Consider the following 26712-nt stretch of genomic DNA (forward strand, 5'->3'; position numbering starts at 1 on the left):
GTGACCGAAACCAAGCCTGGAATCCCCCCCCAAAGAAATCTACTACAAGGTGTCCTGTTTCCTAAACTGTTACATGCTGCCAAAATCAATACTGGTATCTTTTGGAAAATATTACAACAACAACCTTTCTTTTCCCATTTTTTCCAGTCGTGAAGTGAAGGTCAGCTATTGCATCAGCCGGGTGAATTTGGGGAAGGCACTGGCAGGAGCTGTTGGTCAGTTCCAGGCCCTCCCCTTAAAGGTGATAGTGTCATGGGGGATTACCGACGGGTGATTTAGGAATGTACAAATAAAGGCCGTAGATGGCCTCTGGTTTTTTTATGAGAACAGATTGATATTCAACAGCAGAGAGAGTGAATAGCCATGCCCACACGTGTGTATAAATACACCTGCACACTGAGGGGACCCATTCCCTGCCAGGAGCAGACTGAAGATGGGCTCGTGGGGGACACTGCTGGCTTTCGCCCTGTGTGTGGGATGTGCTTCAGCAGCCACTGTAAGTCAGGTCGTGGCGAATGAGCTACAGCCAGGGCACTTTGAAACCAGGAGAAGAAAATCTGTCCTTCTGAGCGTCATGTTTCAAGTTGTGTGCACAAATTACTATTGTCTATTGGCTGTCCACTGGGTGCCATGTGTTTCAAGTTCTTTAAGGGCAGGAATCAGTTGTTCTGCCCTGACAGCTGGACTCTCAATGCAGGAGAGAAGCTAGGATACCTAACAGCTCAGCTGAAGGCAAAGAGTTTATCGTGCGTCTAAAGATGAATTTAAAGCGAAGAAACTTCAGTATCACGCAAAGCTGCATTCAAGAACTTACTAGAAGAGTGGTAAATCGACACGGTGAGTTAGCTGTCTGAAGAGATCAGGCTGCTGACAGCTAGTCTAATCTCGAGCGCTGCAGCAGCCCGCAGTGTTGGAGACACTTCAGATCCCGAGAGCCTTACTCCTTTCAGCTGAGGCTGGGCAGTGGGATTTCAGAGTTGCATCAGCTGTTGTCTCTGAGCTGCTGATCAATAGGTTTGATTCATTGGCTAATTTTCTAAAAAAATCCTGTCTGTGCAGGTATATATACACAAATACCATTTGGACACTTGTAGATGCTGTTCATGACCACAAGTACTTGAACTGGCATTAAAGCTTTACTCCTGAAATATTTCCATATTTCTAAGATGTCAGATGCTGAGTGCAGCAATGTGTGTGTCTGAGTGTGTGTATCTGCAGCTCGGTGTGTGTGTATCTGCAGCTCGGTGTGTGTGTGTCTGTGTGTGTGTCTGCAGCTCGGTGTGTGTTTGTATATCTGCAGCTCGGTGTGTGTTTGTATATCTGCAGCTCGGTGTGGTCTACACAGAAGGAGGAATGGTGGAAGGCACACACAAGCGGAAAGGCCTCTTCAGATCCATGGATATCTTCAAGGGGATTCCCTTTGCTGACCGGCCAGGCCGATTCGAGAATCCTAAACCTCACCCAGGGTGGTCAGGTAAAGTCCCCAACACGCCAGGAAATATGGAGTTCTGAGAAATGCCAGCAAAACCACAAAAATAAGCAGCCCCTCAGTGACTGCCCAACTCCCTTTGGCCTCATTTAGTAGTTATTGAAAACTGCTTGTTACCGGGAGCTGATTTAGTCAAGCCCCTGATCTGCCACTTATTAACTGTGTATTCCACTGAGCACTTCACTTCCTGTGCTATTGGATGAAAAGGAAGCGAAGGTTCAGTTATAAATAAGACTGGACTATTCTTGTGGGAAAGCAATTACAGATAAAATATTGAAGATGGGGAATATGCTCTACTCATACATGGCTGGATTACTAGTTCTCCGTTTTGCACAGTGTTGGTTAAATGCAGAAGGTCCTTTTCCTGCTGCTTGTTATAATGGTTATTGTTCCTGCCTTCTGTCCTGCAGGAGTGCTGAAGGCCACTGAGTTTCGGAAGAGGTGTCTCCAGATTACACTCACCCAGAGCAGCACTCGGGGCAGCGAGGACTGTCTCTACCTGAACATCTGGGTCCCTCAGGGCTCTAAAGGTACTGATCCCCACTAGAGCATCTACAGCACATTGATTTGACTGAGGGTAACTGCGGAGTGTACCCATGGGTAAAGGCAACAGCCACACAGTAGTAGCTCCAATCCTGAAGAATCTCAGAGAGCTTTACAGCCACCACTGAACCTCAGCACCACCACTGAACAGCACCATCATTGAACCCCAGCACCACCACTGAACAGCACCATCATTGAACCCCAGCACCACCACTGAACAGCACCATCATTGAACCTCAGCACCACCACTAGGATCAAGGGAACACAAGTCTTCACCAGTGAAATAAAGGGGGGTGTTAGGTAGACCAGATTGAGACTGACACCCTGTGCTCTGTTCCACCACAGTGTCCACTGGCCTGCCAGTCATGGTGTACATCTACGGGGGGGCCTTCCTGGTGGGGGGGAGCCAGGGAGCCAACTTCCTGGAGAACTACCTGTACAGCGGCGAGGAAATCGCAGACCGCGGCAAAGTCATTGTGGTTACCGCCAACTACCGCGTGGGAACGCTGGGCTTCCTCAGCACTGGCGACGCCAACGGACCTGGTAGGTGTCACTGGAGACGAGGGCGTGGGGGGACTCTGGGGGACTGAGGCCTGAGTCCCAGTCAGTCACCACCTTCAAGGTCACTGGAATAGACGCCAAGAGCCCGCACAGCCAATCCAAACACAGGACGCTGGCTGAGAGAAACAGCTGAGGCGGTAGAGGGCCAGTGAAAGAGTTCCAAAACACGCAGCACTAAAGGTGATGCCTGTAATCACTTGTCCCTTTCCCTTCGCTCGTCCTGACAGCTCTTCTTTTTACAGCTCGAATTATGGAATTCCTAATCCCTGCTTGTAGAATTCTGTGGAGTTCACTCTGGTGGTGGAGGGTGTGCTTTGGCCCGGCTCGCGAGTGTGTTTTCCTGAACTCCAGGGAATTACGGGCTGCGGGACCAGCACGCCGCCATCGCCTGGGTGCACAGGAACATCAAAGCGTTCGGCGGAGACCCCGACAACATCACCATCTTCGGAGAGTCGGCAGGGTCCGCCAGCGTCAACTTCCAGGTGCGCAAGGGCCCGTCGCCACCCTGTTTCTCCGCCTGGCTTTGAGCTCAGCTCCTCTCCTTCGTGCTCCTGTAGCGTGTGGTGTGAACCCTGGCTGTCTGTGGCTGTTCCTGCAGATCCTGTCTCCGTACAACAAGGGACTGATCCGGAGAGCCATCTCGCAGAGCGGAATGGCGCTCAGCCCCTGGGCTCTCAACAGGAACGCCCTGTACTGGGCCAAGAAGGTCTGTTTTCCACCTTAACAAACCCACCGGCTTTTTGGGAACTTTTAAAATTCCCCAAGGAGTCGATGATGTTCTTCTGGTGATCGTGGATAATTTTAGTTTGCGGGACCAATTCAGAATTTGGTTTCCTTCCAACTCACATTAGATTTTCCAACTCTTTGGCATCACATGCCCAGTAAGAGCTCCTGAGCTTCTGAGTCCCCTGCAAAAGACATTTGGCCTTATGTATTTCTACGATAGTAATGCCATGATAGTTTGACTTACCCAATGTATTGAATCCTCCTGGTAAGATTGTTCACATAACTTTTCCACAGAATGGGTGTCTTTGGTTCTGCTCTTTATGGCAACACAAGGAAGGAGGGGGCAGGGCTGTGATTTTACCCTGCTCCGGGTTTATGGAGTCCGGTTCCTCAGCGTTCAGCGATAGAGTTTAATTTGCTGGTTTTGAACTGTGTGCGAAAAACAGGCGCCAAGGCTTTTGAGAGCAGGGCGGTTTCCTCAGGAGGGGCGATTGTGCCACCCAGATCCGAGCAGCCCCTGAGGACATCAGTGCGCGAGGGAGGACCTAGTGTCCCGCCCTCTGGGCCACCGATCGCCGGGCCTGACCGTGCACGCTGCTGTCCCGCAGATCGCGGAGAAGGTGGGCTGCCCCACCGACGACACCGCGCGGCTCATGGGCTGCTTGAAGATCACAGACCCTGTGGCCGTCACCCTGGCTGGGGACCTCATGCTTTTCGGCTCCACCGGTAAGCGAGGCTGCGCATAACAAGGAGAAGTACCTCCTTCGTGTGTTTAAATATATGCTGAGCCTCAGGCAAAAACCGATCGCTCACAACTGCAACGAATCTGCTAAGCTGCTGTCAGGTAAAGGACAATCTTTTTTATAGCACCAGGTTTACTGATGGCAAGAGAGTGGTGGTTTTCTTAACGGAGTCCTAATCATACGTTCATGAAAACGACACCAAAATCCCTATCTAAAATATAAAGCAAAAATAAAATGATGTTTCTTTTTATGCTCAGTCTGTATGCATGTGGGTTCAAGAATGAAAAATAGCTGTATTTCCAAAACTGTGTGAGTAGCCAAGGGGACCATTAACATTGGGTCATGTTTTGAGCTGCAAAGAAACAGAGGTGAGATCTGCCTGCTCTAGGGGTGCAGCTCTCCTCGTGTCCTGAGAACCCGATCAAACCAGACCCATGCGTGCCTTTGGTCCCAGGGTAGACGAACAAGATCCAGCTGGATTTATAACACGTTCCGTGTCACTGCTCGAACCGGCATCATCTGGATCAGAGGATCCAGCCCTCACTGGTTCCAGAGCTGGCCGTGGTGCACTCCCAGGCGGGCTGGGCTCTGCGGCGCCCGTGTGAACGAGACCTGTGCTGTGCCCACAGACCCCGTGGTGTGGAACCTGGGCCTCTCTCCTGTTGTCGACGGTGACTTCATTCCCGACGACCCTGGCAACCTGTTCCACAACGCCGCCGACATCGACTACATCGCCGGCATCAACAACATGGATGGGCACCTGTTCGCTGGCTTAGACGTCCCCTCCATCAACAGGGCCAAGGAGACCACCAACCCGTGAGTGAAGACTCTCCCTCGAGGGGATGCCTGACCCCTGGGGTCCAGACATAGGCTGTTCGAACCCGGATCATTCTGGCTGGCCGACTGTGGTTGGGGAACTCTAGGAGGCGGTAATATTGCCAAAATGGGGGAGGTGTTTGTTGGCCAGGGTCTTCTCAGCTGGTGTCTTGGCCAGGCACCCACAAGCTTGAGAAACAAAAAAGGTTGCTCCTTCCAATCTGTGCAAATTCTCTTGCAAGCCCCTCTGCACGCAAGAACACATGATTCGAACACGTTCCTGAAAGCCATCCATTGCTTTCGGGCTGGGTGGAGTTAAGGTCAATAATGGTTCCCGAATTAAAAACGCTGTCATCTTAAATGCTGGCTATGGCAAAGCGCTGCCGACGTCAGTCGGAATTACGCGGGCATTCGTCTCTGGCAGAGAGGACCTGAAGAGGCTGCTGAGGGGCCTGACCAGGGAGAAGGGGGAGCAGGCCGTCCAGAGCGCCTTCGAGCTGTACACACAGAACTGGGGCCCGTCGCCCTCACAGGAGACCATCAAGAAGACGGTGGTGGACGTGGAGACCGACTTCCTCTTCCTTGCGCCCACAGAGTCTGGTCTCTACCTGCACGCTAACAATTCCAAGTAAGCTCACCTGTCCCCGAACCCTCATGACAGCAGTGCTATAACAGAGCATTCTTCCCCCAGTTTTCTGCTTATCTATTTATAGACTGATATGGACTCGTGGCAATGAATATTAATTGGCTTTTGCCCTTTCACAAAGCTGGAGGGGGAACTACACCTTCTAAATAGACTTCAACTTTTCCCTGTGGCACATATTAAGTCAAAGTTCAGAGCCACAGACTCCTCCAGCAATGTGAAGTGACCAGAGCCAATTAATATTTCATTAATGGCCCGCATGGTCGTGAAACACACCATGAATTTTAAAGGCGTTTCTTGTAAGATACCTGTCTGTCTCGCCCGTAGCTTCTTATAATTAGGTCTAAAAATAGCCTTTATATCATCAATGTATAAATAGAGAAACGGTTACCTATAATCAATGGAATAGGTGGTGAGTTCAATTAGACAATGAACAATTCTGCAGATTTTCCGGGTGACCTTTAGTTACAAACATCTCCTCACCTGGGAGAAGGGTTGCATTGGTCCAATTCAAGTTCAGCTTGACCGGTTTAGCAGGAGGCAATTTAAAGAGATCTAAAACCCCCTGGATTCTGAACTCCAGGGACGGGAGTTGGAAACCATGGATTTTGGGCTCAAGACCCCCTTGTGTCCTTAAAAAAATAACTTCCCACTAAAATCTTGCAGTTTTTTTCCTAAAATCGTAACTGGCACAGTCAGATCTGTTTGTCATATTATGAGCTCCCTGCCTTCTCCAGAGGAGAGAGATTTCCTGGGAAAGATGTACAACAATCCATCCTACGGTATAAAGCATATCTGTTCCTTCATTGCCTTAAAACTGTAATTGGCGCATTTTACATGCAATATGGTGGACATGAAAACAGTTGTTTCCCGGGGTTGACCTTTGAACTTCACCGTTTCCCCTCCCTTTCTCCCTCGCCTGGGGCGTCAGGACCGGTCGCACCTACTTCTATGTCTTCTCCATGCCTTCCCGGATCCCAATCTTCCCCAAATGGATGGGCGCGGACCACGCCGAGGATCTCCAGTACGTCTTCGGGAAGCCCTTCACCACGCCGCTGGCCTATTTCCCCCGCCACCGCGACGTCTCTGGCTACATGATCGCCTACTGGACCAACTTCGCCCAGACAGGGTAAGCGTCCCTGCGGCCCGGGCCCTTCTCCGAGCTGCATGGAGCACGAGGCCGGAGCCACCAGGAACAGCTCCTCGGGCTCTCGGCCATTTCTACACCAGATCAATTTCCATGTCCTCTCGCCTCCGTGGGCTGAACAAGCAGAATGTTTCATCTGCGATGGACTGGTGTCCTCTCCAGAGTGTTCCCTGCCCCCCCGCGACCCTGGGAATGGATGGATCGTTTATTATTTCTGGAATTCTGATTAATTCACTATCCCTAATGTTCCCACCATTTACTATCACCTCCTGTTGATCTGGTGTGATACCAGGTGTATTACTCTAATAATGCTGCGTTTTGAAGGGTAAGAATTTTTCAGCATGTCTTTTGGATCACCTTGTGCCCCTTTAAACTCACTTTGATCCGATTCGTTGTGACACGTCGGAGCACCGCCGCCCGTGGATGAGGAAGCGAGGCACGTACCTGTGGCTGAGTGGGGCGTGTCCCGGCTTCATCTGCAAGCGGAACAAGGCCGAGAGGCGACGCTGTGCAGGAGGGAAAGATCAATCAGTTCACCATGTTGTACAACGGGAACATTTAGAGCTGTGTCAAACATTATTTCACCTGAACTAACCCATGCAGTTGTATGGTGCCAGAAGTGAAATGGCAGTGTTTAAAATAATTCACCTTTGGGTTCCCAAAACCCCGTGTTACAGGCCATAATTGTATTCCGAAGTGTACCTCTCAACAGGACGTAATCATGAACTACACAAACCATGGGAGTCCCAGATCAGTCCTTCTGATTAATCCCTCTCTCCCGCAGTGACCCCAACAAAGGAGAGTCCAAGGTACCAGCCCAGTGGCCACTGTTTACCAGCACAGGACACAAGTACCTGGAAATCAACAACAAGATCAACCAGAACTCCATCAAGGCCATGCTGAGGACTCGCTTCATTCATTACTGGACCTCAACTTACCACAGTCTTCCCCCCTTTTCCAATTCCACTGCAGAATACTGAGCCCCGCCTTGTGACGGTGGGAACCCCTCCCACTCACCTTGTGCCCCGCCCCCACGCCAATGTAGCCCCGCCCCCAGCCACCCCCCACCTCTCACTGTGCCGTTTCCCAGTCCGCCCACACCCATCCACGTGCGCCACACCTTCGATTAACCACACCTGTGTCCCCTTCCCCACCTGTCTTCCAGTTGCCACAGCGTGTGGTGTGTTGGCACGGGATGAAGTTCAATATTCTACCTTTGCCCTTCTCACTAATGCATTTCTCTGTACTCGCCCGTCGGCGCCCCTACCACTTGTATGCTTGATATTTTTCGTAAAAATGAATGGTAAAGTTAGCTGTATATGTACTGGCATAGAATAGATTGCTGATTTCTCTTAATACGTTAGAACAAATGAATAGAGGGCCTTAACGACCTAGCTGGAAAGTTTTGTTACAGACACCCACAACTCTTGGTGTATAGAACTGTTTCCTATTTGCCATCTTAAATGAAAGCAGTTTCTTCAAGATTTGATATGCGAGTCCGACTCTTGCTGCTCAGCTGGTGGGATTGCTGCTTTCCCTGCTGAACTGTTTCTATGCCTGTAATCAGTCTTCCAATAAAACACAGCATCAACCTGCTTTCTGCATCTTCAAACCTTCACATTTGGTCAGCAGAACAAGGATCCCATCGGGCGTGTCTGCTTCGCAATCATGAGCAAAGAGACGAGGTTTATCACACTGCAGATATTTATTAACTGTTCCCCCCCCCCAACATAATAAACAGCGCTTGCAGGAAGGGACAAGCTGCTGTTCCGTTATACAAAAGACACAGGCAGATCGACAAGAAATGAAAGCTATGAACAAGAAACTGGGAACTAACGTTTACCGTATTATAAACTTCATATATTTATATATTAATTTATAATTTCATAGGAACAGAAAATGTACAATGCTACACAATGACACTATGTACAAATCAATAAATAAGGCCGGGGCCAAAAAAAGCCAAGTTACAAAGGACAAATTTCAGTATTCAGTTTTCTTGTACAAAAAATACAAAAGAAAATGGAAAAAAGGTGACTTTTGTTTAGAAAAAGTTTGTCATATGTTTTCAAGTAAGAGACAGACATGGCACCAGTTTTCCTTCAGTATTTCCCAAGGGGTGAACCGTTCCAGAAGTGCCACGGGTCCAGAGGCCGGGATGTTCTGCGGCGCTTTCTTACGATATTTGCCTACGTCTTTGGCAGATAATATGAGCAAACAGCAGTCTCCCCCCCAGCCCCGTCAGGAGCCTGTTATTAACAGCCGGGGGGTTGGCTCTCACTGTAGCACATCTGCAAAAACCTGCTACTTAAAGAATCCATTAATTAGCTGCTGATGAGGCCTGAAAAAAGCTTGCCCAACAGCTGCTACTATATATATTAAGCTTATATTCCCAATGAATGTGAGAATTAAATCCATTACCCTCCTATTAAAATTCTGACACTTGAATGCGTGACTAATTCAGTCCGTCTCTATGTGCTAGAGAACCCACTTTCTCACAATTATCAGGAACCATTTGATTAAGGACTGATGACTCACGCTTTCACATTTTCTTTCATTTGTGCTTAATATGATAATTACAGTGGATTCTTAAAGTAGGGGGTTACTGTACCGGCTGCTCAGACTCCTGCTACGCACACGTCACCAACTCCAGGGGCGAATGATTCCCCTTCTGTTCCGCTAGAAAACGTGGAGCAGGCCCTGCCTCCGAGTGCCGCTCGAGGGGGAAACCTGCTCGGGCCTCTTCCCGGTCAGCCCCAACCCCTCCCCGCCTGGGTGAAAATCGAACCCGTGCCGCCGTGCCTGTCAAACGGGAGATCGTCCTCGGCCGCCCGCTCCATCTCCATCCTGTGCGCCGGGCTCTGCGTTGGCGTTCTCGCCTGGACGCGCTCGCCGTAGGGCTGGGGAGCCCGGTTCGGGTGGCAGCTTGGAGAGTCGCAGCCCTCTGGCGGGGAACAGTATCGCGGTCTGGGACAGGCGTCCCAGATGAACTGTATGGCTGCCCCACCCCTCCTCCCCACCCAGCCTTCCCTGCTCTTTGGCACATGTAGAATAAACACAGCGCTGCCCCTCCCCTGCACTGGCGGTGAAGAAGCACAAGGGGGCGCCGTGTGTCAGGCACTGTTTCCGCACGTCTCCCCCCCAGTCGGACCTCAGGCTGGCCTCCTCTCGCCTCGTCTCCGCCTCCCCCATCTGCTCCCTCTCTTCCATCACCCCTGAAATACGCAGAAACGGGGATCGGAGCCAGTTCCTCTCTCGCCTGCTGGCCTGGTGTCCGCAGCAACCCTGCTCAGAGCCGGCGCCGCCGTGAGGTTTTGGTTTTTGAAGGGATGACAAGGCAGGCTGCCGCCCTTCGCCCAGGGCCACAGGAAAAGAGAAGCCCAAACGTTAAGGGCTACACAGGGGAATAAAAAAAGACCTTCACAGACAAAAGTTCACCCCGACTGCTCAATCCAAGTCACTCTCCTGTCAGACAGTGGGGAAGGGGTTTCTAAAATGACCGCTCTCCTCCAGTGCAGACACGAGGAGCGCCGGCCAGTCCGGCGGTCACAGAAAAGTCCATCAGACACTTCCGGAGTTTCTGCGGGCGGGTCCTGTTCTGAGCTGTTGAACGTAAGGGCTCCCTCTAGTGGCAGGAGGAGGGAAATGCGCCCCCAACGAGACCTTCCGGATTGTCCTCACTGAACTCCGCCCGGACCCCCAGCGCTCCCTACATGCGCAACCGTCATCGGAAAGCACAGGGCAGTCTCTCTGCAAACACAGCGACCCCTGCAGGCTTCACAGCGCCTACGCGACTGGTCCTGGGTCAGATGCGAAACATCTGTTAGCACCACTTGGAGAAGAGAAGAGCAAAAGCAAAAAAAAGGATTTGTTATGATGCCCTTGCTTAACGTCACGTAAGCAACCCAGACATATTTTTTGTTGGTAAGTACTAAGGATACTGTTTAAAATGGAATATTCTTTCTTTTCTCTCGTATCTGCAGTTAAAAGTCCTGGGAAATAAAGTATGTATCTGTCAACAGCTTGGAACCAAGAGGAGACTGCTCCGTTTCTGGGCCCCTGGCAGGTCAAAGGTCAGTACTGCCCTGTCTGGCGCAGTAGTGGTTATTGATACAAGGCTTAGAAGATCTTTGCCACTTTTCAAGCTCAACTGTCTCACCGTTTTGGGTCTGATACTCTTAGGCTGGGTTTGGTAAAAATCTACCAAAATATGAGAAGTTATGTGGTTCTTTAGCTTAGATATAAAGAATAAGATTCTTAGTGTTGGAGAAACCCTCCTGATAAACTCAGGAAGTGAGTCCGAAGTGTCTTCATGGAGCCACGCGTCAGTGGCTTGACTGTCCCTGCGGTTCACAAAGCGTCTCTGCCCCCACAGGGGCCGGAGGACGGTCTGGACAGCAGACCCTTTCTCCTCCGAAACAGACGCCGCGCTCTTTCAGCTCGCGCGAGAAAGCGGAGAAACGTCTTTTTGTTCGCACATCCCGGGAAAACGGAGGCGCTCTCCTTTCCGGGAGACCCCGTATCCTTCATGTCCCAGCCCGCGCTGCTCCAGGGAGCAGGTTGCCACAAAGCGTCAGTTAACACGTCCACACACAGGGCAGTGATCTTCGTCGTCGTCGTCGTCGTCCCCGGCGACCGTTGAGAACCGGCAGCACTGGCACCAGGGCTGTCAAGACACCAGCTCCCGCGCCATCAGCGCCGTCCCGCTGACTCCATGAACCACGCTTTCACATCGCACAGTCTGTGGAGATTCCCTCTTTGTGGTTTTTTCTCCCCGAGTGAAATACTGTTGGCGGTTCTCCGACGCGAGGCCGGGCCTTCAGAAGATGCCCTTGGCGATCTTCAGGCCTTTCTGCTTCATGCGCGGCAGGGTGGAGCTGGCCACGTGCTTCTGCCTGCTCCCCTTGGGGAACCCCCGTTTCTTCAGGACGAAGTCATAGTTGGCCGAGGAGTTCATGGCGTAGAAGACGTTGGCGTTATCGGGGATCTTCAGCTCTATGGGGGAAGGAGAGGAACGAAATGAGAGCAGGGTGGAGGTGATTACCCCGGACGCTAGTGTCTAGGCTGTGCTATAGACTTTTTAATGGCATAGGTGTCACTGTCTGAAGCCCTGAGGATCAGGACCAGGCTGTCTCCTGGTCTCTTTCTTTCCTCATGAGTTGGTTCGCTCAGAGAAGACCCACCTTTCTCCTCCGAGATCTTCTGCAGGAGCTCGTAGTCCTCCGGCCTGTCGCGGTCCAGGTTGTGTTTCACCATGGCCTTTCGGATCACTGCCGGGGTCTTATCCTGACTGGTCACCTGCGGCACAAATTCATGTTCACCGGGCTCATCGGAGTCCAAAGCCAAACGTGTTCAATGGCTTTCCAGAAGGAACGCTCTCCCGCCCCGTCATTCCGAACGAGGCTCCGTCCTCGGTTTCGAGCGCAGCCGCTTCTTCCCCTCCCCGCCCGCCCGTCCCCCCCGGCGACTCACCAGTATGCTCTTGTACATGTTGCCGTTGTCGACGTCCAGGCTGACGCGGATGATGCAGCAGTCGTCCACCTGCTGGTTGTAGAGGGGCAGGGAGAGGGACGAGTAGCTGGAGATGCCCGAGACGGAGCGCTTGTGGGAGCGCGAGGCGGTCACGGGGGTCGAGGACACCGAGGAGGACGAGGCGCTGCTGGAGCCCGAGCCCGAGCCCATGCCCGACGTGTCCAGAGACGACAGCGACGTCGACTCCCAGAACTGGGCAGCAGGGGGCGACAAGGAGCAGGAAAGCTTTGTCACAGGGAAGCTTGGTCTCCAGCTGGAGGCTTCCGGAGAGACTGCAGCTGTGATTCTGCACAAGAGCGTCCTCAGCCAAGTCAAATGAGCTTGAATAGAGTTTTAGGGACATGCTGGCATGAACTGGGGTGATTTAAGGGCTTTAAAAGTTGTGTTCATGGCTCAGCTAACTCATTGGCTCAAAAGATCCTGTGCATGCAAGACATGCTTTTCTCATCCTGGCAAAACCAGCATTCCTGATCAACAGGTCAACAGGCCAGTCCTGAGCTACAGTGGTTTTAACACTTTGATTTAACAGAAGAGAGGGTAACAGATGGCACAATTTACACACAGAAAACGCAGTCCACCTTCCTTAGTTTTCTAGTTTTTGTGGTTTAATTTAACCGAGAGGATGAATGTAAAACCACCTGTTAAAAAAACGACTCTTCTAGTCGCAGAGTTTATATCTTTTATTGGATTGTGCAGACTTTTGAATAAGCAGTCCAGATTTTCTAGAAACCCCTCAGCTGAAATCACCCAGGCTGCACAAATTTTGTCTTACGAGTGGACAGAATTACAGCAATTAGGCCCTCCAGCAAGCACAAAACACGCTCTTTCATCCCGGCACACAGGGTGAACAAATAGTTAATCGGAGCCACTGTGAAACGGCATCGGAAGAACAGGACGGACGACTGTTTGACAGACAGACAAAAATAAAGAAATACAAAGGAACATAAAGACAAAATGTTGTGAAATGACGTGTGTACAGTTTAGACACAATGGCTCCAATACTGCGTGCATGAGCAAAAGACCTGACTTGCACATGAAAAGTGCTGTATATTCACACGACATTCTTCTATTATTCTTATTATTATCAAACAATGGCGACCCCATTCCCCAAGAGACAGCAACAGAAAATGTCACACAGAGTGAGGAAAGAAATCTTTAAAGTCAAGTACCGTGGTCACGGGTTCTGCCAGCACACATCCCCTGCCTAAGGCCGAATTGGAATGTTTTACTGTGGGCGTGGCGTTCTACAAAGGAATCAAGACTGCAGTCAGCAGAGAGGCACTGACAGAGCACAGTTTCTACAGACAGTGAGGCTGAGCACTGCCCCTCAAACACATTCTTCTTCTTCATCATCATCATCACCACCACCACGCGGCAAAATCTACACCCTTCTCAGGGCTCAAAAGATATCTGAGAAATAGGAAATGTGAGAAACACAGCAGTGTGCAAATTCACAACACCACCACAGGATCTGTCACTTATTGGGGGTTTGCATGAGCACTGTGTTCAGTAACTTCAGAAATACATCTTACTGATTTCTGTATTGGACACGTGACGTGACATGGATAAAAACAGTTCCTGGGAGTGTTGTGACACATGGAATGGGAACTCTCTGTTAGGTCATCTTTCCAGAAGGAATAATGCAATGGGCTTCTCCAGTCCAGTTCTGTACCTCTTCCGTGAAACGTTGCCGGGCTTGGATAGGAAACCCGACATTTTGACCAGTCTGAGCAGTCATCTTCCTGTGGTGACTGCTCTTCCGACGCTTTCAGTAACTGCGACCACGTTTCACGTGTGAAGAAAGTCACAGCTACAGATTTGTGAAATGGGAGGCTGTCAAGCAGGTGGATGTGCACGTTACTGCACAACCGCTTCGGAAATTAAGGATCACATTAACAAGTAGGGAAACTAACTAGTACTAATAATAATACAGGACAAAGCATTCTGCAAGCTTTGCTTTAGCCGAAGCTCTTGCAGCTGAACAGCCTGAGTGCTGGCTGACAATCAGACTGATCCCAGTTCCAGGGAATCTGTCTGCTCCCTGCTAGTGTGCTGCAGGTGGAGAGTACAGTAGCAATTAGTAACGAAGCCTGTCTGGGGCTCGAGCAGAGACCTTCACTGGGTTCAAATAAACTCTTGCTCCAGAGACACAGTCTGAAGCCCAGGGGCCAAAGGGACCCAGGAGGCTCTCCGGCCCCCCCGACCCCAGCCCGCCCCCTGACCCACCTTCTTCTCGTGGGAGTCCGGGGACTCGGAGGCGAAGCTGACGTTGATCTCCTCCACGTCCGAGCTGCTGGAGCCGGCGGAGGTGACGCTGACCGAGTCGCCCCCGTCCCCCCCCGGGAAGGGCCCGTAGCGCAGCTGCTCGAAGGACTTGGAGTGGCAGCTGCCCACGCTGCTGCTGGCCTCGGCGCTGGCGGGCTGCCGGCTGGAACACGCAGACGCACAGCACAGCCGGGTCAGCACAGGGACACACAGAGGGGCACAGCTCCGACGCACTGCCTCGTATGACAGAGGTCTGAACGGAGGCACGTTCAGTTCAACAATCGGTCTGCAACGCTGCCCGTTTCTTCTGGGCCTTGCAAGGTACCCACAACATGTGCTTGTCGGGCACCAGATATGTATGTAAATATGAACCGGAGGCCAGAAGCCACCTGTGCCAGCACAGTCGGAGGGCTCCCAGTCTGCAGGAACAGCTGCTCCACTTACTCGCTCCAGCGCTTGATGATGCCGCTGTTCTTCTTGGCCTTCAGCGTGTTGCTGGCCGACTCCGACAGGGGCTCGATCTCGCAGGACAGGCTGTAGCTGTGAGGAACAGAGACAGGAATCTTTAGCCAGAATTCCCCTCAACCTCTTACACAACAACAGGATCACCTACGTTCTTATATCCAGGATGTGTCCCACCCTGTGCCTGCTGCTTGCTGGGTTACACTCGGGCTCCCCAGTGGCTCCCCCAGTATATTAGTTAAAAAGACAGATTACAAGCAAGATGCCATTCAACCCATCTAGCCCATTTGGTAGTGTCAAGGTGGTTTAAAAGCAATTCATTCCCTAAACAAGCTCCTTTGTATAACTATTTACAGGGCTAAGACTGAAACAGTATGCAGAAGTGGATTATGAAGCAATTCAGACCTGTTCAGGAGGCTGGTGTCGGTAACAGCACAACACTGATTACAGTACACGTTTCTAGAGCATTCAAGCTTCCCCAGGACAGTCTCTCCATCTTACCTCTCCGCCTCACTGAGTCTCTCCACCCCGGAAAACCACTCGACAAACTGGCTGTCCTGAGTGAAGTTGTAGTTGTTGCAGGCCAACTGCAGGAGCTTGATCTGGGCGATCACCTCGAACTCCTGCAAGGCAGAGGAGGACAGTCTGCAACAGGCTGGCGGTCCTGGCAAGCCCACAGCTCAGCCTGCTATGCCTGGCTCACTTAACAAACTGATCAATGTTGTGTGTCGATTGGATGCAGCCACTTCCCCGGCTTTTAAATAAATGAGGCAGACAAGGACATGTACCTGCAGGTTTGTAAGGTATGAAAGGCAGTGGGAGAGGGCAGCTGCAAGACCTCCCCGCCTCTCTGGTGTTTTGAATTATGTCTCTGCCTCCACAATGATAATAAGGGATACTTGTCGGTAATTAATGGACAGAACAGATTAACAAATAATTCTCCACACGACCTGAATGTTTTCCGGTGAGAAACGCACATGTCCAGATAGAACTGGCCCTTAATGGTCTATCGCCGCATGAAATGTTGAGAAATCAAATCATTCCAGTCATTCATTCTAGATGTGTAGACCTAAATCTAATTAGAACACATTCCAACAGCGTGTAGCTTGCACCGTTAATTAAATCAAACGAAGTGAAACTGAATCCTTACCTTCCTTCTTTTTTCAAAATTGATCAATCCCCCCTGTAGTGGAGAAAAGAAATCAGAAAGAGACGTCGATTTCAGGATCGCTCAGCACAGTGCACTCAGCACACAGCCCTGCGCGCGCCTGCATCTCTGGTGAACGAAATCTACTGCCTCTGCTCAATGATGATGTGGCAGAGGCCATTTTAAAACAAGAGCAGAAGCTGACATTCGCTGTCCGTGACACAGGTAGAGGGCCCGCTCCTGAAGAAGGCTCCACAGCTGAAACAGCTTTTCTTTCCCTTTCGGTGTGGATTAACCCTTTACCCCCCTGGTTTCAATGTCTGGTCTGCAACTCTTTTTACAAAAGGGAGAAGCGCGTGGAGATCGCACTACCCCCGGCCAGCACAACGGCAATCCTGGACAGCAGTGCTGGAGGACGTTCCCGAGACTGGACCGGGAGCTGCTGGGAAACACGCGGACACCCAGGGCCACTGCAGGGACACTTACGTCCAGGAAATCCTTCATGGCGGTGTCCATCATGACCAGGTCCGTCAGGAAGGTGCCCAGGTAGGGAATAGTGCCCTGCATCACGCCCTGGAACACAGCGCAGGGGTTAGTGTGGAGAAACTGGTGGGAAGGAACTGGGATCCATCAGACTGGCGTCTCAGAACAAACACTGTCGGTGGGGCAGTGGTGCTTAAGCCCCAGTACGACGGACAGGGACAGTCAATGTCACCAACCAGCTGCAAATGACTCAGATGAGGGTGGCAGGGTGGTGCAAGGGTAAGTAGAGCCGGCTCGCAGCGCTGGGGCCCTGGGTTCAATTCCAGACCAGGGGTGCTGTCTGTGTGGAGTTTGCATGTTCTCCCTATGTTAGACTGACTGTTCCGGTTTCCTCCCACAGCCCAGAGACATACTAGTGGGTCCATTGGCTTCTCGGAAAATTGCCCCCAGTGTGAGTGTGTGTGCGTGTCTGTGTGTGCCCTGTGTTGGCCTGGCGTCCCATCCAGGGTGTATCCTGCCCTGCCCACTGTGCCCTGTGACACCAAATTGGTTGAAGCAAAAAAATGGCTGGATGGACTCAGAAGAGTTCTGAACTGTAATTATAAGTGACCTGCAATTCTGCTAAAAAACCACTAGAGGGTACTCGTAGCTCATGCTGAGACATCAGCCTTCACAGCTGAGGGAAGCAGACTTTCTGCACCCCAGAAGACAGCATTTTAATTCCAAGAGTTTCTAATGTACATTCAAAGGGCAAATCTTCAGCAGCTAGAACGGTCTTTACCATTACATCAAAAACAGATCGACGCAGGCTCATCGACGCTTCGAAGTTCAATTATCAAGTTAGTATTGCACAACAATGATGCGCGTCTCCTCTGGGACGTCCCACGCCAGAACGTCTCGCTCTTACCATCTCTCTCTGCTGCTGGTGCCGTTTCTGTGCCCGTTTGGGGTTGATCTCCAGGGTGGCGAATTTTGAGGTTCCCTCCTGGAAAGAGCAAACAGACGCACGCCGGTATGAGGCCAACTGCAGGGATGTCAAGTCTTGGAAGTTGCAGGAGCACATCTGCAGGTATAGACCCTGAGCCCACAATCCTTTTTTTTCCTGGATCTATACGTCTTTTTACACCATACAGGAAGTGGTGGAAGACAAATCCTCCATTGTGCGTTTTGAAGACCTTCAGCATTTGATGCTGCAGTAAAGCGTGATCAGCTTTCTCCGATTACAATACAGACTTTTCTTTCACAGTAGACAATAAAGGAAATTGAGGTGTCCTGAAATATATAGACCAACACTGTCTCCTGGAAGCCGGTGTGCACTTTTTACAGTGCCACGTCATGTGACTCACTGAGCGGTGTTCCAGCTGAGCGTAAGAGATAAGAGATTGTGAAACCCCCCTACCGTTCCCCCACCCGGGATACCCCTCGCTGACACATCTGCAAGGCGGGGCTCTTATCAAGGCCTGCTGCCCGTTGTGATGCCACGAGGGATTCTCCCCCGTCTTCACAGAAACACGCCCCCCCCGACGGGCCTCTCCTGGAAATACTCTTAGAGCACCACATCGCGTCTCCATTACAGCTGTGTGGAACTTAATCTGCCCGCAGCAAGGAATCTCTGCAGGTAGAGGCGGCCTGCCTTCTGCCGCAGAGCGAGGAATCCCACAAAGGACGGGAGAATCGGCCAGAATCGGAGCAACGCCTCTCAAAACGCGTCTACCTTGTCTAGCGGGGAAGAAGGATTCATCCCGCAGGACTGTTAGAAAGGCACTCTGATTCTTGACACACTGTCACTCTTCAGCTAAAAAAACTCCAGAGGGGGGGAAAAAACGTAGGCTCCCGACTTCTGAGTATCAGCGACGCGGGGTAATGGCGGCATCACCCATACTCAACGGAAAACATTTTACCGTCTGCATTTTCCTAACTCGGAGCTCAATAGCAGGTCTCGTCAAACGTGATCCGTGAGGTTTTTTAATGAAAGTAAAATGCCAAACCTGTCAGTAATGGCTGTGTTCATTAACACTCCTAGTATAGGGGAGCGAGAACGTGCAGGAATCGGCGTGTTTTGGTGTTATTGTGCTAACCACAGCTCTGGGTATAAATAACAGTGGCCAATCTGCACTCGTAACTAAGAGACAGAAATGAAAGCAAATGCTCTTTTAGTTGTGGTTGTGAAACCTAGCCACTGACATGCCACAGTGGGGTCCGAAACGATGAGGCGTGACTTGGTTTCTGGTGACCTTTAAGTGTGCGCTGCAGGCTCTCCTCGTGCCACAAGACAGGTGCACGGCCACATCCTGCCTCTCTGCGCTGCCGAGCAACAAGCCCCTGCTTCTCAGAAGGGTGGTTTACTGCAGCTGTGTGAGTCAGCACGCTTGGCCAGGCCCTCACCCGGCCCCACTGCACTGAAAACCAGAGCAGCACCCCCCCCAAACCAGCACCGGCAATGTCCTGTCGCTACAGCACGAAGTCAGCAGTGCAAGTTTGCAGGGGACGAGCAGCTGGAGCCACTGCGCAGTCCCTTACTGCAAAGGCCGAGCAGAGAGGAGTCTGATGAAGGCCATCACTGTGGAGAGTAATCCTTTGGCAAAACTGACATGAGAGATCACAGCACCCCTTGGTGCATTTTAATATCTTGATGCATCATCATATTTTGGACCGTACAAGGACCACCGCCCCCGCATGCCTGACAGAAATACAGAACATCTGAGCAGCGCACTAAAGAAAGTGAAAGAACAACAGAGCGCTGATCGTAGGATTTCGGGAGCTTGCAAGCTGCGGTGAGCTGGGAGAACTGCTCCAGACCTGAACAGGCCTACCTTGATGAGGAGCTCGCGGCTCAGGGAATGGTTGTTCTCATCCGAGAAGATCTCCGACAGCTCGTGAAAGATTCGGAAGTTCTCCCTGTGGATAAAGCAGTAAGATATACACTGTAACTGAGGACAAAAAAAGAAGAATAGAATTTGTAATGAAAGACTCCTTGGAACAAATCCTCCTACTCTTATCCGTCTTACCTGGAGACCTCCTCCCACGTCTTCCTTAGCCTGTAAACAGAGTTGCACTGCAGAGCCGAGAGGATGGCCCTCAGGGAAGAGAAATTCTTCAGGATTCGGCATTCCTGAAATAACACGAGACAGAAAATCACCGATTCTGTGACGTCAGACGTTTCCATGATAGCCGCTGCAACAAAAACTCAGAAATAACCGATTCCCAGCTAACGGCACACAAGTCAATCTAAAGTGAGAAAGAAAAAGGCCGTGAAAGTTAATGCTCCACTCCTGACATCCGGTTGGGCACAAAATAAATGTGCGCCTTACCCTGGCCACCTCGATCCACCTGTCCACCACCTTGGCTCGCTGGGCGGGCTTGAGCGCCTTGTCGCCCAGGCAGGTGGCGATGACGCAGTTGGTCACGCTGTTGAACTGGGTCACGGTGGCACGGATGGTGGGCGCCAGGTGCTCCTTGCCCTTCTTGTCCCGCTGAGACCAGATGCCGCCCAGGCAGTGATAGGGCACCACCTTCTTAAAGAGCTCCTGCACAGCGAGACAGCACGGGCTTCAGAACAGCGAACAGCTTTTCCCCGTTCCCTGTCCTGGGGGGTTAGTTCCCCTTCATGCACAACAGGGCAACACACGAAGAAAATCGTCAGATAATGGCAACTGGCAACTGCACAAAAGACAAATCCTTTGACTTCTACATCCTCCACTATGGACAACGTGGACACTGATACTTCTGCACACGGGCAAGTTGCCAGCCCTGCTTGTACTAGAAGAGCCGACTGGCCCGTCTTTAAAAGCCCCTCTTTAGAGACGCAACACCACTTGCGTCCTGTCTGCAAGGCTGCGCTGCTTGGAGAGATAAAAAGGCAAAGCCACTCGGGTTCTGTAATTTCCAGATTCGCGGCTGAAAGACTGAGCGCCACTTCTATTCGGGGCTGCAGGCTTCTTTAATTAAGACCACTCTAAAGCAGATGCCTGGGCATTGACCCATCCCCTTTGGAACAGCTTCACAACAGTTCTGCCTGGTTTAACCCATCATCATTAATTGGCCTGCGCAATGGAAACGTTTTCAGATCACTGGCAGCACCTGACATCTTGGACATCCTTCAGCACTGAAGGAGCTCCTCACAGACTGGGGTGAGCCACACCCAGCTCTCTGTGAAATCCGTACAAAGGCCCTCCGAGCCAACGTGCAGCTGGGGGCCGAAAGACAAGCGAGAGGGAACAGCAGCCTCACCGCGTCCATCAGCGTGAACTGTTCGGCCACGACCGGGGGTGGGAAGGACATGAAGTCCGGGCGCTCGTAATCGAAGCCATTCTCCTCCAGCATGGTGAAGGTGCAGGCGCTGTGGTCCAGCCCTGGCAGGGGGCACACAAGCAAGACACATTTATTCTTTCCTCCTCACACAACAACACTCTCCTCTCCTACCGCAATCAATGCCTCTATGCGCTGAAGCAGGGTTAGCGCAGCGAGTCTGCTGGACTGGGACTGGGAAACGCTCAAGGCCTCTTCACTGGGCGATTGGAGATCAGGAATTACACGACACTTCAGCTACAGGCACAAACAACTCCGTAAAAGCCGCCTTTGTAATCTCGCTCAAGTGACCGGGAGGTGATGAACGGACCTGCGGTGATCGCTGACCCCAGACAACACCTCCATCAGCAGTTAGACTGTCAGCTATGAGCCTTCTGGGGAGAGCTTGTATGATTTGTACCCATCGTCTAGAAATAGGAGGAGCATTTTTTCTTTTCCCTTACTTAGGAGGGACCAGGATTGAGCGCTTCAGCTCGGGAGCTTCGGCGACGACTGCTCGACCAGCCGAGAGCAGATCCTATACAGGGCTCTCTCTTAAGGAGAGCTCCTGCAGCTGATATGTTCTCGCTACATTCCCACGCAGCTGTCAGACACCAGAGGATCGCGCGTGGTTTCATGGCTTGTGGATGCCCCTTGTGGGGCGGCCAGCAGATGTTGTGGGTGAGGGACACTCCGCTGTGCCACAGTACTTTTGGTCCCTTTTTGTTCCCAGAAGGCAATTCTTAATAACATCTGGGAATTCTGGGAACAAAATGTGATCTAGATCTGTATGTCTGTCCATCAGTGTGTCGCTGCAGGAAAGAGCATGATCCCACTTGCCTGGGCGTCACAGGTCTTATAAGTGCGAATTGTGTTTGGCGTCTGTCGATCGCTCCCTGCGTGACGGTACACAGTGACGTCCTGACCGCTCTGAAGGCGGCTGGACAAGCGAACCCTGGGCTTCCCTACCGTCCTGCTCGGGTTCACAGTGCTGCCGGCGGTGAAACTGGGCCAGCAGGTTGCAGGCCCTCCTCTCCAGGTCAGAGCCGGGGAAGTTCAGGTGCAGGTAGGAGATGAGGCGGCGCAGGCTAGAGTACTCCGGAGGCTTCCAGAAATCCTCGGAATACTGATCCAGCCAGGCCCCCAGGATGGATGAGATAGTGCTGCGACAAGGGACAGAGACAAAGAAAGGTTAATTAGCACAGAGTCAGGGCCAGGGCAGGTCTGATCGTTCAAATCATCCGTAGCCAACTGGAAAGAACTACTAAGTAGCAGTGTGTTGCATCCGTCTCTCACTGTGTGTCTCATGTGTTCATTTCTTATGTAGCAGCATCTCAAAATAAAGTATAACGCATGAATCCTGCATGAACCCCAACTGCACTGCATACAAGAATGACGGGTACACAGTCTGCTCTTTCTTTCTCGAGCGGATTCTTTTAACTTGTTTTAATGTTCCGATGAGAGGCTACGTTTCTCTCCTCAAATAAAAACACATGCTTCAGTTTCCATTCCAAACGAAGTGATAAAAGGTAAATGCTACATGAAAGAGGGGCAGGCGCAGATGGTGGAATTATCAAAGCCTACACTGAAAATCAAAGAAATGTCCTGATAATGAGGGAAACAAAGCATGATAATATTACAATCGTGCACAATTGGGAGCAGGAAAACTAACAGGATTTGTCCGATTACTTGATAAAAAACATCAACAAGTTCAGCAGAAGCTAGACAGATTTTTCATGAATGCACTCCTTTAATCTTGAAATCAAAAATTGTCTTAATTTGTACCACAGAAAAGAGTATTTTAAAAACTGTTGTTAGTACACCAGATTTTTTGTTAAACCAGAACTCTGTCGGGTCACAGCCAGTAAGTGTGTTGCCTCTCAGCAGGAGTGCCAAGTGTCACCTACTTCTTCAGCTCTGTGCGGTCATCATGGGTCAGTCTGGAGCCCTCTGCGCTGGTCTGCTGGTGCAGCTTGGCATACCTAGAGAAGCCACAGGGAACACAGCTGTTAGTGTCTAATGGGGCAGTCTGGAGAATCCATCTTTCCAGAAAACTGTTCTCGGGGAGACATAGCTGCACAAGAGAGCTGGTTTCTGTGTGCGTCTCTGGGTTCGTGCGTGCGTGCGTCTCTCTGTGTCTGGTGGACGAGCCGAACCCACAGGAGTAGACAGGCCCTCACCTGTTGAGCAGCAGGTCCAGCACTTGCTGAGTAGTGGCGAACGAGCGGTAGGTGCAGAGGAATATGGTGACGTAGGTGGAGTCGTTGCCCCTGAACGCCGACATCATGTACTCCACCAGCTTCTCCAGGGTGCCTGCCTTGATGGTGCGCACTTTACAGGTCTCGTACAAGCTCAGGGCCGACTCTGTCTCCACCTGGACCAGAGAGGGGGGCACAAGCACCGTGTGTGACAACAGGCCTGGTACTCCTCACGAGCAGACCTGTCCGCTAACTTCACGCGAACACGGAAGAATCGCTCGTGTTAACAGGCTTGGGCTTAATGAGACATGTGTCCCACTTGTCTTGTCCACTGGGCGATACGTACTGCCTGATGCCCTGTAACACGTTCTTTCACCTGTGACTAGGGGCCTTCTTGCAACTTTTGTTGTTGGAGAACTCAGTTACTCTCTGTTCTCAAGCCATTTTAAATCCACAATGCTCAATGCCGTAAGGGGGCTCTGCAAGCAGCGATCGGGTACGGAAATGTTAATCTGTTGGGCTCTGCCCCCGGTCCGAGCGTCACTCACCCCTAGCCATCGCTGCCCCTTGCTGGCCGCCTGGTGCACCTGCACCTTCCTGAGGGTGATGGTGTAGATCGCCCCGTCTTCCACTTCCTCCCCAATCTCCTGGGTCGAGCTCTGGAGGGGCGAGAGGACACACACACAAGTGCGATTCATTTTACAGCACCCTCTCAACACAACAACACAATGACAGACAAAGCTTTACCAACCAATGAGTCAGTGCGACAGGGTTACAGTAAGATAAGGGAGAAGACAGTTGTTTGAAAGCGATCTTGCAGTGGGGATGAAAGACTTCCTGTGTCCGTTAGCACAGAGGCGTCTCCCAGAACTGGCAGTGAAGGAGGTGAGAGACGCATCCATAATCCATTTTGCCTTCTTTGCCACCTCTGTTTGTAGAAGATATTTAAGGCCATTTGATTTGCCCCAGTTAATTTGCTACTTATTTGGACTAATTTACTGCACCACCTATGACTGGAAAATCCCCTGCAACCCCATATTCCACACCTGCTGCAAGTGCTGTCAAAAGCCTAATTGTGCAGCAGATCGGAAATCAAACCCACGCAAACTTCATTCGCTAAACCGACTGCCTCAAACACAGACCGAAATGTGCTGCAGAGTTCACATCTACGGGACCTTGCGAGAGAGATGAGGGCAGCTGTCACCAGACATTCATCGATGTTGGGGGGGCAGAGCAAGCCGACGCTCTCTCTTTAAAGACGAGAGCTCCAGTGCGTTACTGAGTGAATGAAGAGGCAGCCTGCTGTTGAAACAACACCCTTACGAATGGCCAAGTCCCTCTGCTGTGTGTTTCAGCTCAGTGGGGGGGGGGTGTTTCCTCAAGGCCTTGGAGAAAATGCAAATTCCAGGAATATCTGAACAACCTCCTACCAACTGCATGGACAGACCGGAGGAACGCTGTGGAAGCTTCTCGACCCAACATTCCCTCACTGTTCTCAAACAACAGCACTCGCCACAGCGAGAACAGCACGTTCTGTAAGCCTCCGTACACATGTTCTGTATCCGCAGACTAACAGAGACTGAATCCTAAACGGCTAGTTGGAATGTCCACAGAAACTGAGCCAACAGTTTACTTCCCATTAAGTTGTTTTCTTGTCCACAAGTTCCGTTTCCAAAGTAAAGCTTTCGCGCGTTTCCCCAGCGCGCCTGACTCCCATCAGAACTACAGCGCGAGGGGCTGTCTCCCGGCTGCGTTCCCACCATTGCTCTGCCAATCGGTTTTAGTGCAACACATTCAAGACACATCGACTCCACACGAGACACTTTCTCATCGGAAAGATAATGGCAGGAAATTTAAAAAAAAAATCCACATGCACAGCAGACAGCTCTTAAAACACTTCCAGTGAGAGAAAACAGCATGAGGCACTGACTGAGCTCAGACTTGTTTCCACAACTAGAGATGTCTATACTGTACTATAAGGCCATGACAATAAGGAGGGTCTTTAAGAAAAAGCATTCAGTACTGACTAATAATGGGAACATACTAATATTCCATCCATCCATATTCTAATGGTTTCTTCCACTTCAGGGTCGCAGGGGAGCCAGAACCTATCCCAGCAAGCAATGGGAGCAAGACAGGGTACACCCTGGATGGGGAGTCCACATTACCTGTAACGCACTTTGAGTGGAGTGTCCAGAAAAGCCCTATTTAAGTGTAAGGAATAATTAATGTGAAACACTGGACCTGCCACATTGTTAATCTGGCTTTAGCTGAACAAAAAAACACTTGGATTAAACCCTGACAGAGGGAGACCGGAAAAAAAAAACAACAAGCCGTTTGCAGGAATGCAAAATAACTCAAGGGAGGATGGAGACAGTTACTTTATTGTTTTGCCTGCCTGTCTGGCCACCAAAAGCTCAGCCAATAACCTTGGCAGGAGCCCAGGGAAAATAAAGATGGATGAGGAAACGGAGGGGGCAAACCGTGTGTCTCCAGGAATTCTGGACGCCCACCCTGGGGGGAGGTCACTGGTTATTAAACCGGTCTTACATTTCAAAGCCAACTGGTAGCCTGCGGGGTGACCAGCAGACTGGGTGATCACTTAGTAAAGGGAGGACACCAGGGGCTCAATCTGTGTTAAAAAGGCTCATGATCATGACAATGCCAACCACCCCTGTCCCTTCTTCACAAAGGCTCGGTGATGAGCATCTTGTTTCTGTCCCGTCCCCGATTCTTCATCCTCCTCCAACGCCACAGCGACAGATTCCCGAACGTCGTTAACATGTTATTTACGGCCTCCTCATTCACACGTTCGGGATTCTCAGAGAAGTCCCCCCTTTGATGGCAGCAGTTCACACTCCTCACTGGCAGACGAGCTCTGTGCTACTGCTCCGGCAGCATCACTGACAAGTGACTGAGCGCTGACAAACGATGACTTGAAGTGCAAATGAGACAGTCGTGTCATCCTCACTGACTCCGAAAGGGAAAGTGATTTTTACAGTCGCAGAAATTTTAGAGGGAGGGGGCTGCCTGCTTAATTGAGCATTTGTATTCCAAATACTTTGGCTCACTCGGTCATCGTCTCCCTTCTACAGTGCTTTAACACCATTTGACTATTTTACATTCCACATGACATTTTAGTTCTCATCCTCTCTTCCCCAAAAGGGGAAAACAAAGAAGCAACAGCACTCAGTTATCATTCATGTGCATACTTGTGACTTCCTATTATACAGATGGATATTCATTATTAAAATTTTGCCTACCCCTACAATTACTCACTCTCTTAACATTCTGAAGCACGAGACAAACTTGTATGATGAAACCTAAGTCATCTTGTGCCTAATTACATTTCAAAACAGTTCAGTGAAAATAAACTACCATCCCGAAAACACATACTCCAGTTAGTCATCATCCTTGTTTGCTCGCACAGAGCCCGAGTCGCCTTACTGTGGCCAAGGCTGACAGGGTGTTCTCATGGCAACGAGGCCTGGCTTTGTTTACATCCTGCACCACCAGGCACATCCCCATCTCTAAGACAAACCGGTGACGAAACGGAGACAAAGCACAGTTCACTTCCTATTCATTTATGACACCACAGCCTAGCGATTTAAGGCGCAGAGTATTGATCCTAGTCATTTCAGGAGACGTAGGTTAGAGTCTTACGCCTGAG

At 50.9% G+C, this 26712-nt stretch overlaps 2 protein-coding genes across 5 annotated transcripts in view; one reads left to right on the forward strand and one right to left on the reverse strand.

Moving 5' to 3' along the window:
- Window positions 1–40: 40 nt before the first annotated feature.
- Window positions 41–8157, forward strand: cel.2 (carboxyl ester lipase, tandem duplicate 2). Its single transcript, XM_006640773.3, has 11 exons — window positions 41–496; window positions 1327–1474; window positions 1900–2019; window positions 2378–2575; window positions 2945–3075; window positions 3192–3299; window positions 3928–4045; window positions 4692–4878; window positions 5303–5506; window positions 6453–6650; window positions 7453–8157. Exons 1-11 carry the CDS (start codon window positions 434–436, stop codon window positions 7646–7648), a joined length of 1671 nt encoding a protein of 556 aa, XP_006640836.3. The 5' UTR covers window positions 41–433; the 3' UTR covers window positions 7649–8157.
- Window positions 8158–8801: 644 nt separating this feature from the next.
- LOC102694251 (ral guanine nucleotide dissociation stimulator) overlaps window positions 8802–26712 on the reverse strand; it is a 60819-nt gene continuing 42908 nt past the window's right edge. For 3 of the 4 annotated variants that reach the window (XM_015367213.2, XM_015367214.2, XM_006640753.3), the window contains exons 2-19: window positions 23591–23701; window positions 23025–23218; window positions 22752–22826; window positions 21814–22007; window positions 20788–20909; window positions 19869–20084; window positions 19566–19669; window positions 19371–19455; window positions 17465–17542; window positions 16561–16647; window positions 16078–16110; window positions 15429–15550; window positions 14910–15005; window positions 14427–14628; window positions 13370–13444; window positions 12141–12392; window positions 11852–11966; window positions 8802–11663 (exon numbers count right to left, since the gene is read on the reverse strand). In XM_015367213.2, coding sequence (XP_015222699.2) covers window positions 11488–11663; window positions 11852–11966; window positions 12141–12392; window positions 13370–13444; window positions 14427–14628; window positions 14910–15005; window positions 15429–15550; window positions 16078–16110; window positions 16561–16647; window positions 17465–17542; window positions 19371–19455; window positions 19566–19669; window positions 19869–20084; window positions 20788–20909; window positions 21814–22007; window positions 22752–22826; window positions 23025–23218; window positions 23591–23701 — 2337 coding nt within the window. In that variant the 3' untranslated portion in view covers window positions 8802–11487. The remainder of the gene's footprint in view (window positions 11664–11851; window positions 11967–12140; window positions 12393–13369; window positions 13445–14426; window positions 14629–14909; window positions 15006–15428; window positions 15551–16077; window positions 16111–16560; window positions 16648–17464; window positions 17543–19370; window positions 19456–19565; window positions 19670–19868; window positions 20085–20787; window positions 20910–21813; window positions 22008–22751; window positions 22827–23024; window positions 23219–23590; window positions 23702–26712) is intronic. The other variant, XM_015367215.2, reaches the window with a different exon arrangement.

The sequence above is a fragment of the Lepisosteus oculatus genome, chromosome 24 (assembly GCF_040954835.1).
Source record: "Lepisosteus oculatus isolate fLepOcu1 chromosome 24, fLepOcu1.hap2, whole genome shotgun sequence".
Lineage (NCBI taxonomy): Eukaryota > Metazoa > Chordata > Actinopteri > Semionotiformes > Lepisosteidae > Lepisosteus > Lepisosteus oculatus.

What these genes read in the sequence shown, in the direction of transcription:
- cel.2 (XM_006640773.3), top strand. Translation starts at nt 434, where the DNA reads ATGGGCTCGTGGGGGACACTGCTGGCTTTCGCCCTGTGTGTGGGATGT. An exon ending in CCGCCAGCGTCAACTTCCAG is followed by an intron (nt 3,076 to 3,191) that starts GTGCGCAAGGGC and finishes CTGTTCCTGCAG; the next exon opens with ATCCTGTCTCCGTACAACAA. An exon ending in CATGCTTTTCGGCTCCACCG is followed by an intron (nt 4,046 to 4,691) that starts GTAAGCGAGGCT and finishes CTGTGCCCACAG; the next exon opens with ACCCCGTGGTGTGGAACCTG.